The following is a 12,945-nucleotide window of genomic DNA, read 5'->3' on the forward strand; positions in this document are numbered from 1 at the left end:
GCGGGGCAGGGAGCACGGGGATCCCAGAGCTGGTGCTGAGGATGCTGGCTGGCAGCCAGGCACTGGGAAGCCCTGGCACAGCTGTTCTGCCCGCCGCATGGGTCAGGTCGGGGACAGGGATTGGGAGGCTGTAGGTGAGCCAGGGCACCTCATCCCATCCCGGCCTGCCATGCTGTGGGCTCGAAGCCAGAGCCGCCGTCCCTCAGGGCGTGCAGGGCCTGGGCTGGGGAGGGGTGGCAGACCGCTGGAGCTGGCAGTGCTCGGTGGCGCTTGGCAATGGCACCACATGGCAGCCACGGCAGGGCCTGTACAGCACTGTCCACAGGGGGGGGGGGGCCCCCAAAGCACGGGGCCTAGGGTGGTTGCCCTAACTCGCCCCCCCAGGGATGGCCCTGCTCAGAGCTGTGGGCGTGCTGGCGGGCCAGGCAGTCCAAAGGTTCCACCTGCGTCTAATGATTAATGGCTGGAGGCCAGGGACGTCACGAAGAGATGGTCCCCCCCGCCGTGGCATGGCACTGGGGGTCTGGGCCTTGCAAGTGCTGGCCCCGCTCTGGCCACGGGCTGCTCTGTCCGTGGAGGGGAGGGTGAGGTCGGCACGCCCTGTGAGGGGCTGGACTCGCTGCTATGTGTGCAGCTCTTCCTGGGCCCCCACAGGAAGGGAGGCATCCAGCAGGTGCCTGGGGCTGGCTCCATGCAGGTGTTACCGGTTCTGCTTGCCAGGCCGGGTCCTTGGAGCCTTTCCAGCCTGGGCGTGGCTCTGCAGGCCCATTGCTGAGGAGCTGTGAGTAGTGGTTGCAGTGGCCATGTGCAGGCCCCGTTGGACTGGGCAGTACCTGCCAGCCATGCCCTGTGCTGCTGGCTCCTAGTGCCCGGCTGGGGCTGGGGCTGGGCCAGGCCAGGGGTCCCCCGTCGGGGAAGCTGCTCTTCCCTTCCTCCACCAGCCCCACGCCCAAGGGCTGCTGCGTTCCGCCCCCTGAGTCACTGCTGTTCTCCCTCCCATCCAGGGCTGCCCTAATCCCTGGCACGCTGCAGCTGCTGCTGACGCTGCCGTGCTCCCCTCCGCTGGGCTCGGCAGGGAGGGCCTGCCAGAGCCTCTGGCTGCTCCCGGCTATCCTGACCAGCGCCCAGCCCTGTGCAGCTGCCGCGCTGCTCCGTCCCTGCAGACGGGGCAAGGCCCCTGCAGTAAGCAATCTGGAAGGGGCAGGGGCCACAGGCGCACCCGCAGCTGCATGCCCCCCGCAGTGGGAAGGGGAGGACAATGCCAGTTCCGGATACCCAGCCTGGGCGGGGCTGGGGCTCAGGCTCGGGCTCTGCTCCACCCCGTCTCCACCCACACTGTCATGCTGCCCCCTGTTCTGCTTCTGGGTGTCTGGCCCTTCATCTCTGGTCCCCAGTCCCTGGCATGGGCTTTGGCACCACGTGTGCTCTGGCCCTGACTCAGTCCTTTGCCCCCTGCTCTTCTCGGAGGTGCCAGGCCGTGCTTTTCCCTGCAGGCTTGTGTGGGTCGTGCCAGTCCCAGATGCCCCTGCTGGTTCCTGTAGTGGGGCAGAAAGAGACCCTTTGTCCTTTCCAGGTCTCCATCCAGGGGGCTGTGGGGCCAGGCAGAAGCCCCTGGCAAAGCGGGCAGCGCTGTCTCTTGCCTACAAATGGGGAAGCCTCCTTGGCGCAGCAGGAAGTGACTAGGCGAATCTGCAGCAGTCGAACAGAGTCCTGGCTAGCAGGCTCCAACCCACACTGCAACTGCACCCTGCCACAGGGCCCTCCAGGACCCTCCCCACAGCCACGCAAGCGCCCTACTGGAGCATGCAGCCAGCTGTGGCTGGGGTCCTGAGCTGGCCCACAAAGCCCATTGGGGAAGGCAGCAGTGGCGTGGTGTGGTGTGGCGTGGTGTGGCGTGGCGTGAAGCTGAGCACGAGGTAGGGACCTGCATGGCTCGCCTGCTCCGTGGCAGCTGGGGAGGGGCACCGTGGGTGTGCAGTAAATGTGCGATCGGTCTCTGCGCAGCCCCCCCTGCCTTGGGCTGTCGAGTTGCCAGAGCTCTGCGCTTCTCATTTCGGGCGGGAGAACTGGCTCTGCCAGACAGGATCCCCGTGATTGTGGTGCTGGCAGTCTCCCACCTGGGCCTGCATGTGCTGGGGCAGCCCCCCAGGTGGCTGTGCTGGGCTGGAGGCCACAGTGTGCGCGCTGGCCTGGGAGCCCAGGAGGTAGGGTGCTGGAAGCTCCCAGCAGAGACTGGGTTGGGATGTCCCCAAACCCAGGGCCTCAGTCTGCTGCTACGGGCAGAACTTGGTGTGACCCCATGGAGGGGCATGGTACTCTGCGCTGGCTCCTGAGTGCAGCCCACCCTCTGCTTCCGTGGGCTGGGTGCCACTGGCTCGGCCCGAGAGGCCCTGGCAGCAACCTGGCTTCTTGCTTTGGCCGGGGACCTTGCCCCGAGCCATGGCTGTCTGCCGTGGGCAGAATTGCTGTCGTCTGTGCCTCCTCCCTCCCTCATCAGCCCCAGCCCAGCAGGCTGCTGTCATGGGTGCAGGCATTGGTGCTGACACGGGGCAGCTATTCTTGCATGGTACCAGGTGCCTGGGCCCTCCCTGCCCTGGGGCACGAGGCATCATCCCCACATGCCTCTGTCTCTTGTGTGCACACCCTGTCCCCTCGCTGTTCCTTGGGGTCCATCACCAGGATGTCTGGGCTGAGGCTTCCTGGCTGAGGCTTGGCTTCGGCCAAACTTCTTCATGCTTCAGGCGGTTTGCTCATGCAGCTCTTAGCTGCCCCCGCCTGCTTGTATGCTCTTCCCTTCCTCCCTCCACCCCCAACCCACTGAGTTTTGAGGGCAGGTCCATCTTGGCTGTGTGGGAATGCTCACCAGTGAACCTTGCTTGAGCTGCGAGTGGCAGTGCCGAGCAGCAGTTGTCCTGAGACCGCGGGGGTGTAGGAGGAGTAGGGTGCGCTGGCACTGCAGGCAGCCCCTCTGCCCCATAGCACCAGACCTTCTCCTGTCAGGAAGCCCTTAGCACTTGCTCTGCTCCCCAGCGAGGGCTGTCTGCATGGTGCCTCATTGCATCGGTGACCACGGGGCTGGGGTGCCTGGCAGCAGGTGCATCCAGAGGTGACGGGCACGGCGAGGATCTGATCTGCAGCCCATGTGCTGTGTCCGGGTGCTCACGAGGATGCTGCCTGGTGCTGGGCTGCTGCTCTCCTGGGGCCTGGCTCCTGTCTACACCTTTTCCTGGGGCATGAAAGCATTGCTCTGCCCGTTGCTGAGGGAAGGAAATGTTGCAAGCCTGCAGATCATCTTGTGGGGCTTCTCCAGCTCGTGCGCCACAGGCCTCCGTGTCCAGACATGCCTGGTCTGACCCGCTTCAGGGGCCAGGGGCCCGCTGGTGGCCCCTTTGAGCCCCCTCCTCAGGGGCAGAGCAGGGTCTTGGTGTTAAAGGGCCATTCTGGGAACCAAGGAAGGTGCGGGTGAAGCTGGACTCTTCTGCTCCAGAGAACAAGTGCAAGCAAATCTTTAGCTCAGGTCTAGCAATAATGGAGCCCTTGATGGGCAGTGCCAGAATGGTGTTCTGGAAATGCCTCTGCTCTGTGGCAGTTTGTGTAACCTCAGGTTTGCAGGAGCCCTCTTTCCCCTCGCTGTTGGCTCGGCCGCAGACGGGCACTGGCCAGGAAACAATGTCGAGGCAGAAGAGCACCGTTTCCCAGCTGGACCTGGGTTTTACTGTCCTGTTACCTGGCCAGGACCCCGCAGAGCTGTTGCATGAGGGAGTGGCCCCAGAGCTCATGTCCCGCCTAAGTGAGATGAGCTTGCCTCCGTTATAGCGTGTCCTGTCCTGAGCCAGGTCTGACAGGACTTGGACCACACTACAACCCCAAGCAGCCTTTAGCCCACCTCCATCTCTTGCACCTTTTTAAACCCCCTGCCTGTGCCGCTCTTGCCTTGGCGGCTGCTGCTGCTTCTCTTGCCCAAGCTTTGATGGAGGGAATGTGAGTGAAGGCTGTGCCGAGGAGGCCTCCCTCTGAGGCAGGACAATTGGGGCCTCCCTGTGTGAGGAGCGCCCGGCTGGGCTGGGCGGCTGGAGCTGGGGCTGAGGAGGGGACCCCTGGGTCGGCACCACCAGGAGGGAGCGTGTGCTGCTGGGCGGCTGTGGCGGTGAGCTACCCCTTGCTGCGGCGACTTGCTGCTGCCCTGGAGCGCTGGGCATGGGGGTGCTGTCGCCGCCTCCTTCTGCCGGGCTGGCAGGTACTGGAGGAAGCGCGGGGCTTGGTCCGCAGCCGGGGTCTGGCAGCAGCGGGGCCCGAGTGAGAGCACGGCTGGGACTGAGACCCTGCCCTGGAGCAGGGGCTGGGCATGGGCCAGAGCCCCTGTCGACCTCTCCCCACCCACTGCCTGTAGGGACCCTTGTGGGCTGTTGCACGGGCCCCTCCAGGCTACGGCCATTGCTGGGGGTGGAGGGGGCAGATGGCCTGTGCAGCCCCCTACCTCGAGCCCTGCAGCGAGCTGGCTTCCCTGATCCAGTGCTGTGCAGGCGTGTCCAGCAGCCGCTCCCCTGGCAGTGGGCTGAGGCCTGTCCCTGGGGCCTGTGGGTGGTGGACTTGGGGGCTGGCCTCTTGGGCCCACGCAGTCCCTGTCTGGCTGTGCTGTCCCTGCAGGTGCCAGGCCCTGTCCTGCATGCCGACAGGCTGGCTCGCTCCCAGCTGGGGCCTTGCCTGCATTCCCCCTTGGCCCTGCCTGTGCCAGGCACCTGCTGGCTTCCTGGCTCTGGTCCCGGGCATGAGGGAAGGGGAGCAAGTGCCGGGTCTCCTGGGCAGAGCCCAGGGCTGCCGGCCAGAAGCTGAGTGCCATTTCCTCTCCAGGCGCACCCCCTGCTCTCCCCCCGCCAGCTGTGGTGCCAGGGGGGCTAGTGGCTGTCCACGGGTCGGAGTTCGTGTGGGCCTCAAGGCGGGGGCTGCGCCCCCTGCCCTTGATGAAAGAGCTGCCTGGCAAGAGCCCCTGCCCCAGGCACAGCCCTTGGGCCCAGGCACCGTGGGGCTGGGGCTGGGGCTGGGGCTGGCACTGGCTTCGCCCATGAAGGTGATGGAGGCAGCAGGTGGGTGTGGGGGCCAAGGTCAAGTGCAGCCCTTGGCAGGGGGCACAGGAGCTGGGCTGGGCATGGCATCATGCGAGTGCTGGGCCGGGGGTGGCTGACTCGGGCAGTGCCTGGGGCCGTGGCTTAGAGGAACCTGCTGCCACCTCTTCCCTGAACAGTGTGGGCACAGCTGCTCTGTCTTCTCCCCACGTGAGCGTGGACCTGGCAGGGCCCTTCCGCCCAGCCGGGGTGGAGCCGCCATGGGGGCGGCGGGGGCCGTGGTGTGCTTCCGGGACCTGGTCCCAGCAGCGCTGTGGGGCGGACAAGCCGACCCCTGCAGCGCCCTCAGCCCTGCTCTCCCACCTGTCTTCCCCTCCCCGAGGGAAAGGACAGACCAGTTCTCCCACCGCTGCCGCTGCCGGAGAAAGCTGTTGGAACCGCTCGGGGCTGTAAGATAACACGGGCGGAGGCGGAGGCGGCGGGTGCGGCTCTGGCTTGGGTTTGTCCTGGGCGCGGTGCCCTGGAGTGGGGGCGCAGCCCACGGTGGGGTGGGGCTGGCAGGCCCTGTCACGAGTGGGTCTGCCCTGGCCTGGTCGTGTATCTGGTGCCCTCACCTTCCAGCAAGCGCCTGTCCTGGGGGTGCTGTGGCTGGGCTGAGGCCTGCTCCCTGGCTGCACCCTGCCCTATGCAGCCCTGACTGCAGGGGCGTCTTGATCTGCCCCCATCCTGTAGGGCTGGGGGGTCCCTGCACCCAAGCTTCACCAGTATTTGGGGCGGGGGGAGCTGCACTGAAATCCAGAGAGCAGGGCTGTGAGCTGGCTGGCTCTGCCCTCACCCCCATCTCCTCCTCCTTTTGGGGGCCTGCTGGCAAGGGGCAGCGGGCAGGAGCTCAAACCAATGCAGATCTGGGCTGGGGCCTTCAGGTCTGAGGAGGTGGGTTGGTGGGGAGAAGCCCCCACCTGCTGGGAGCTTGAGGGGGGCCTGAGGCTGTGTGGCACCGGCAGCCGCCATGAGCAGCACAAAGCTATAGTCGGTCGTGGGTGGGACGCTGCTGCTGCCGTGGGTGCTGAGGGGGTCTGACCCTCGTGTTCTCTCTGCAGCTTTGCCGCCTGCCGCCATGGAGGGCCTTGTGATGGCCTACCACAACTTAATGAAGAAAGCAGGTGAGGGCTGCCCCTGCCAGGTGCATGCCCATGTCCCTCTGGGAGCTGCCTCCCCTTAGGCCCAGTCCCATCACGGCTGCAGAACCCCTGGGCGTGTGGGCTGCCCCACACAACAGTTGACCTCCACCCATGCCTGGGCAGGCCCCTAGCTCCTTCATGCTGCGTGGCATGTCTGCATTGTGCCTGGGGAATGTGCACGGAGCTGGGCCAGGCCCTGCTGTGGACTAGGGCCAGCCCCAGGTGGTGTGGGGGCTCCCGTGGGGATCTCCCGCACTCCTCCGGGACCCAGGTGTCGCCTGACACTGCCCTGTGCAGAGCTCGGGGCGCGGGGGCTGGGCAAAGAACGCAGCCTGGCCTCACTGCCCCACCACCCCACAGACCCTCGGATTGCCGAGTACCCGCTGATGGACTCGCCCTTCCTCATGATGGGGATCCTGCTGGGCTACGTGTACTTCGTGCTGTCTCTGGGCCCGCGCATGATGGCCAACAGGAAGCCCCTGGACCTCAAGAAGTTCATGGTGGTGTACAACTTCTTCCTGGTGGGACTCTCGTTCTACATCGTCTACGAGGTGAGGCCGCAGCTCCGCTGGCACTGCTGCTGGTGCCCAGCCTGGGCTGACCTGGTGGTGCGGGCTGGCTGGGCCCTGACCGTTGCCCTCATTGCAGTTCTTAATGGCGGGTTGGCTGACCGGCTACACCTGGAGCTGTGACCCCGTGGACACCTCCCAGAGCCCTCAGGCCCTTCGGGTGAGTCCTCTATGCCTGCGCCCCTGCCACTGCCCCCACCACTGAGCCCTGCAGCTCTGCTGTCTCCCCTGCACAGGAGCCGGGGGCTCTGGTGGTGCTGAAAGCTGCTGGGGCCGTGCTGGGGGGTCCCTGTGGTTCTGCCGGGAGGGTTCTGACCCCAGCCCCCTGCGCAGGGTATTGGGCGGCGGGGGGGAAGGACTGTCCTCGTGGAGGTTTGTGGGGGCTGCCTGGGCCAAGGCTCCTGACATGGGCTGTGCCCTGCTGCAGATGGTGCGTGTCGCCTGGCTCTTCGTCTTCTCCAAGTTCATCGAGCTCACGGACACGGTGAGTGTCAATGGCAGAGGGCCTCGAGCTCGCCCCCTGGCACAGTAGTGAGGGGAGAACGCATCCTCTCATGGAGGAGGGGTCTGCACCTGCTGCTGCGCGGGGCCAGTGGTGAGCTAGGCACTCCCTGGCAGTGGGGTTAGGCTCAGCTCCTGGTGTCATGCTGACCTTGGGGGGCCCCTCCTCGCGGCTGCTTTTTTGAGCAGGGAGGGGCAGGACTGGGGGCACCCGCATCCTGCCCCACCTGCAGCAGTGCCCCTGGCTCTGCCCTATCGGCTCCTCCGTTCTGCTCTGCTCGCAGGTGATCTTTGTGGTGCGGAAGAAGAGTGAGCAGGTCACCTTCCTGCATGTCTTCCACCACTCGGTCCTGCCCTGGAGCTGGTGGTGGGGCGCACGCTTTGGTCCAGGTAAGGCCCCGAGCAGGACGGACAATGCTCTTCCCCTGTGGGCTCTGTGGCTCCCCCACTAATGTACCCTCTTGGCCTGGCAGGTGGTATGGGCTCCTTCCATGCCATGGTGAACTCCATGGTGCATGTTGTTATGTACTTCTACTACGGGCTCTCAGCCGCCGGCCCTGCCTTCCAGAAGTACCTGTGGTGGAAGAAGCATATCACGGCCATTCAGCTGGTGAGTGCGTGGCTCCAACCCAGGGCACCAGGGCTGGGATGCTGTGGGCACTGGCTGCAGCACAGGGCTTGGGGCTGTGCCCATCTGAGCTGCTGCCAGTGGTGGCCCTGGGTGGTGCCCTGGAAGCTGGCGTGGGGGCACTGTCTGCAGCTGTGAGTGACCCGCCCCCGTGCTCTACCCACAGCTGCAGTTCGTGATCGTCTCCATCCACATCTCGCAGTACTACTTCATGCCTAGCTGCAACTACCAGTTCCCTATCTTCATCCACCTCATTTGGATCTATGGGACCATCTTCTTCATCCTCTTCTCCAACTTCTGGTACCAGTCGTACACCAAGGGCAAGCGGCTGCCCAAGAGGGCTGAGCTGGCTCCCTTGCAGAATGGTGCTACTAGCAGCCTCCATGCCAATGGCAAGGTCAAGGCCAACTAGAGGGCATGGTCCTCCCAGAGCCCATGAGTGCCCCGGGGCGGAGGCGGCTGGGACCTGTCCCTTGCTCCTGGGCATCATTCGCCAAACCAAGTGCCTATAGACTGTCCCCCACGGCCCTGGGCCTGGGCCTGCCTGCACTCCTGTCTGCCCCCTGCTCGGCATCGCCCCAGGCCATGGCCCTCACTGGGAACAGATGGGCCATGGTCTCTTCCCCACGGGGTTCCTGCCCCGCTCATCTCCGAAGAAACCTCCCCAAGTGCCTGTGACTGCCCCTTGCATTGGGGCCCCTCCCTTCTGTCTAGGACCAAACCCGGGCCCAGCCCTGCGTCTCCCCAGGCCCTTGCAGTCGCCCATGCTGCCCCCTGCTCACCGCTGCGGCCTGTGGGCATGAGGAATGGGGCTGGCGGCTGCCCCTTTTTCCCTGCCCTGCCCTGCTCTACTCCACCGTGGTGCTCTGGATGGCAGCTGCCTATGGTACCTTTCCCCTGAGCTCAGGCCATGCCTGCCCCGTGCAGGGCACGCTGCAGAGGTGCACACTCCCTGCCTGCCCTCTTCCCCTGTCCCAGGCTGTGTTCTGCTGCGGGGACTTCCACTGCTGTGCTGGCCCTGGTGCCCTGCTGGGATGCGGCCCTGGGTCCTACTCTAGCTCAGAGCAGAGCAGCTGTGCTCCTGCCTCGACTCTCACACAGCTGGAGCTGGAGCAATAATCCCCAGCAGTGGCTCTGGGCAGGCACTAGCCTGTGGCTGTGCCCACACGGGGAAGAGCACGGCTGGCTCCCTCTCCAGCCTGGCCCCGGCTCCCTGGTGCTGCCCATCTCCTCTGTGCCTTGTCCAGCTGGTGCCTGGGGGAAGTGTCTGGGGCCCAGTGCTCGTCCCCAGCTCCTTGTAGCCAAAGGCTGGGGGAGGGGGTGCGGCTGCGGCTGCGCTGCTCTTGTATCATCAGAAATAAACAGACCAAGTGGCTCCACCCGTGGTCCTTCCTGCCCTTGCTGGCCAAGGCCTGGTCCGGGAGTCCCAGCCTCTCCCTTGTCCTGTGTCTGCCCTTGCTGGGCCAGGCCTAAGTGCTGGGGGGAGGGGGAGGGAGCCCTGCTCGGAGCCAGCAGCTGGGCAGGGCTGGAGCCACTCCTGTTCCTCGGCTGGGGGCCAGGGCTGCAGGGCCTGAGTCAGTGCAGGGGAGGGCAGTGCAAACAGCCCCCAGCCTGGCCCTCCTCTCTTCTAGCACCTGACTGGGAGGGAGCAGGGGGCTGTGCTGCCTGCCTGCTTTGCTCCACTCCAGGCTGCAGCCAGCCCAGGCCAGGGCCCGCCTGCTGCCACCCTGCACTGTGGAGGCAGGAGCTGCAGCCCTGACAACAGCCTCACACCTGCCTGCCCAGGGGCACACACCCCAGTGTCCCCAGCTGCTGTTGGCTGTGCTTCTGGGGAGGCTTTTCCATGCAGCAGGGCCCAGGTGCAGCAGCAGTGTCCTATGGCTCAGACCCATGTCCCTCTCCCAGGGCAGCAGGAGCAAACGAGCTGGAGAGAGCACAGAACCAGCTTTTGCTAGTAATTTGTCACCCTTGTTGGTGTTTGCACTGCTGGGGCATGAGGTGATGGTCCTGGTTCTGGTTAAGAGTCGTTGATAGATCTGTCCTTCACAACCGGGTCCAGTCCCTTTTGACCCCCAGCTGTGCTCTCCGCCTCCCCTGCCTCCCGTGGCCACAGAGTGCCACTCGTTCACTGGCATCTCCTGGTAGGTTTAAATCTGTCTCCTGCTCACTGCAGCTGGTGCCCCCTGGGTCAATTGTTCAGGCACTTGGTGACCAGCAGGTCCCTATTTGCTCTGCTCACAGCCTGCAGGATATTAGACCCCTCTCTGATCCCACTCTGTCTTCTGGCCACACAGAGGATGGCCAGCCCTTGTGTCCTCCTGATTATCCCAGTTGCTCTTCTCTGCCCCTTCTCTAATTCTCAGTCCCTTTGAAGCTGTGGGAGCATAATTGCAGCTGGGCCCAAGCCGCAGGTGCCCTGTGTGTCTGCATCATGGCGGGAGGCTGTTCCCCAACTTTCAGTTCCTGCAGTGATGCAGGTGGCTTTTCCTGCATGCTGCTCCGAGCTGAGAATCAGCTGCAGGGACTGCGCTCTCCTGAGTGGCAGTGGCACGGTGGGCAGAGGCCTGAGCTTACTAGTCCCTGATGAAAGGCTTGAATAAAGCAGGGGATCTGGGACCCAACCACTACTGACAGCTGCCCTCTGGGAGCATGACCTTGGAGCCTGCCCCCTGCTCCAGGCAGGCAGGGCCCAAACCAAGCCCCCACTGCAGGAGCTTGTCTAATCTGGGGTCACCGGGATCCAGCCCATGGGGCACCCCCAGTCTGCGGTGCTGCCCTGGCTCGGAGGTGATGCATGCGGCCGAGCCAGGCCAGCCTTGTGCTCAGAGCCGGAGATGTCACGTGGTGCCTGTCCTGGCTGGTGTGGGAAGCTGGTGGGGGGTGAAACGGCTCCTCCCCCCTGCCCCAGTGCCACACACCCAGAGGCTTGTGACACCCTTGAGCCCACCAAAGCGCAAGTCACCAGCAGCAGCTACTCTGCACAGCTCAGGGCCAAGTGCCCCGGCCCCACCACCCCCGGGCTGTGCTATGCAGACCAGAGGAGGTAGCATGGTCCGTGCCTGTGCCCTTCCTGACCCAGGCTGAAGCCCAACAGGAGCATCGGTGCTACGCAGGCCCCATTGCAGCCAGCACCCAGTGCCTTCCTCAGGGAAGCAGTGAAGGCAGCGATTGGGGGCTGCAAAGGAGAGCGCAGACATGACCACTCCTCCCCCTCCCGTGTTAATGATTAATCTTTAGTTAGTTATTCATTCAGGGGGGTACTCCTTACCAGCTGCTGCTCATTACCCTGCTGCAATCCCCTCCTCACCATGCAGTGTGACATGCAGCAGTGCCAAGTGGCGCAGCCCTGCTCCTGCCCTCAGGCAGATGACCCACGTCAGTCCCTGGGCCTGTGCCTAGGCCTTGCTGCTTGGCTGGCACCTGCAGCCGCCTGCACACCTTGTAGGGAAGCAGCTCCTGGGCTCCCAGTGGTGGCTGCTGCTGGCCCCTCCAAGCTGCACCCATGCTGCTGTGTGGCGCGGGGGCCACTGGGCCCTGCAGCTGGCTGCTCACTGCAGCTCCTGCGCTGCTCCGCCCTGGCTGTGTCCTTGAGCCTGTCCCAGGCCCTGCAGTATCCATGCTGTGCCGCCCACTGCCCCTGCTATCGCAAGCGGTGACTCACCGCTGCCTGGGACAGCCTGGCTCGGCCCAGCCCAGCCCAACGCTGGCACCTGGTCCCGTGTCTTCCGGCCTGGGCAGCACTGTCCCCCTCCAGCAAGGGACTGAGGCAACCCCACGGTCCTGCTGCTGCTCTGCAGCCCGACACCCCCCAGGCAGTGCCCACCCACCGTACGCTACGTGCACTGCTGCCCAGGGCTGCTGGGGCAGCTCAGAGTCCTGGCAAGGCCTTGGCTTCAACTGAATGCATGTGCCCAGGCAGGTATTGCAGCTGCTATGCTTCACTGCCTCCCCCTCCCTGCTCTTTGCTGCCCTGCTGCATGCACTGGGGCAGCAGACGTGTGGGCAGGACAGGGACTTGCTGCTGCAGGGCTGCGAGGAGCTGGCCCACTGCCAGAGCCCTGCTGCCGCAGGCTGGGCTCGTGCTATGGCCCCTGGCTGGCCCAGTGGGGCCCACCTTGAGCCTCAGTAGGTGGCGGGCAGCAGTGGCTGTGGGGCCTGGCATCCAGCCTTGCGCAGAGTCCAGGACTGGAGCAGCCAAGAGAAAAGCACCATGGCGCCATGTGCACAACATCAATCCTGCCTGGGGCCCTACCCCAGCAGAGCCAAGCAGCAGCCCCCTGCAGCCCTCACCCCACAGGGGTGGGAGCCCACTGCAGCAGGGCACTTGCTAGCTGCTGCCCCCGACTCAGGTGCAGTGGAAGAACTGCACAAGAATGGCAAGAGACCAATGTGGCTGCACACAGAGCTCTGAGGATGCCTCGAGTGCAAAAGGAAAGCACCAGGCCGTGGCAGAATGGGCAGGGCACCAGGGACACACACCAGGAAATAGTGAGAACCTGCAGGACAGTCAGGAAGGCAAAGCTAAGGAACGAGCTGTTCCATGCGAGGAATGATAAAGACAAGAGGAGCGTCTAGCCTGAATGCAAGTCAGCCAGAAAAGAAGGATGAGGAAGCTGTGGTTCCTCTGTTAACAGCAGCTACTTTGCCTCAATCGTCACAAAAACATCAAGCTGCAGCCAGCCCTCTAACAAGGATTTGGGTGAGGAAGGGGACAAGGTGAGAGGCACAGTCGGGGCTCTTGGTGGTTCTGAAACAGTTCAAGTCAGGGCCTGAAGGAACTGGCGGAGATCTTGGGGCCCTTGGCAGTGATGTACAGGAAGTCACGGGAGATGGACCTTTTCCTGTCCTCTGGTACCTGGCCCATGTTGCAGCCCTCTTTAAAATGGAGAAGGAGCTGGGGCCCTATAGGCCAGTTAGCCTCACCTCAGTACCTAGGGGTCACTGGAGAAGATCCTAAGGAAGGCCATTCACAAGAACCTGGAGGACAAAGGGCTGATCACAAG

General features: G+C 64.5%; 1 protein-coding gene across 3 annotated transcripts; it reads left to right on the forward strand.

Moving 5' to 3' along the window:
• Positions 1 to 82: 82 nt before the first annotated feature.
• Positions 83 to 9,321, forward strand: ELOVL1 (ELOVL fatty acid elongase 1). Of its 3 annotated transcripts, none has more exons than XM_025206922.1 (8): positions 83 to 134; positions 6,164 to 6,226; positions 6,605 to 6,795; positions 6,893 to 6,973; positions 7,241 to 7,297; positions 7,599 to 7,704; positions 7,788 to 7,924; positions 8,109 to 9,321. In XM_025206922.1, the coding sequence occupies exons 1-8, from the start codon at positions 98 to 100 to the stop codon at positions 8,352 to 8,354; spliced, it is 918 nt and encodes a 305-aa protein (XP_025062707.1). In that variant the 5' UTR covers positions 83 to 97; the 3' UTR covers positions 8,355 to 9,321. The 3 variants fall into 3 exon arrangements, with proteins under 3 accessions (XP_025062707.1, XP_025062713.1, XP_025062701.1); XM_025206928.1 differs by lacking the exon at positions 83 to 134 and adding an exon at positions 1,089 to 1,182; XM_025206916.1 differs by lacking the exon at positions 83 to 134 and adding an exon at positions 1,962 to 5,084.
• The last annotated feature ends 3,624 nt before the right edge of the window (positions 9,322 to 12,945 follow it).

Source organism: Alligator sinensis, unplaced genomic scaffold (genome assembly GCF_000455745.1).
Source record: "Alligator sinensis unplaced genomic scaffold, ASM45574v1 scaffold781_1, whole genome shotgun sequence".
NCBI classification, from domain to species: Eukaryota; Metazoa; Chordata; order Crocodylia; family Alligatoridae; genus Alligator; species Alligator sinensis.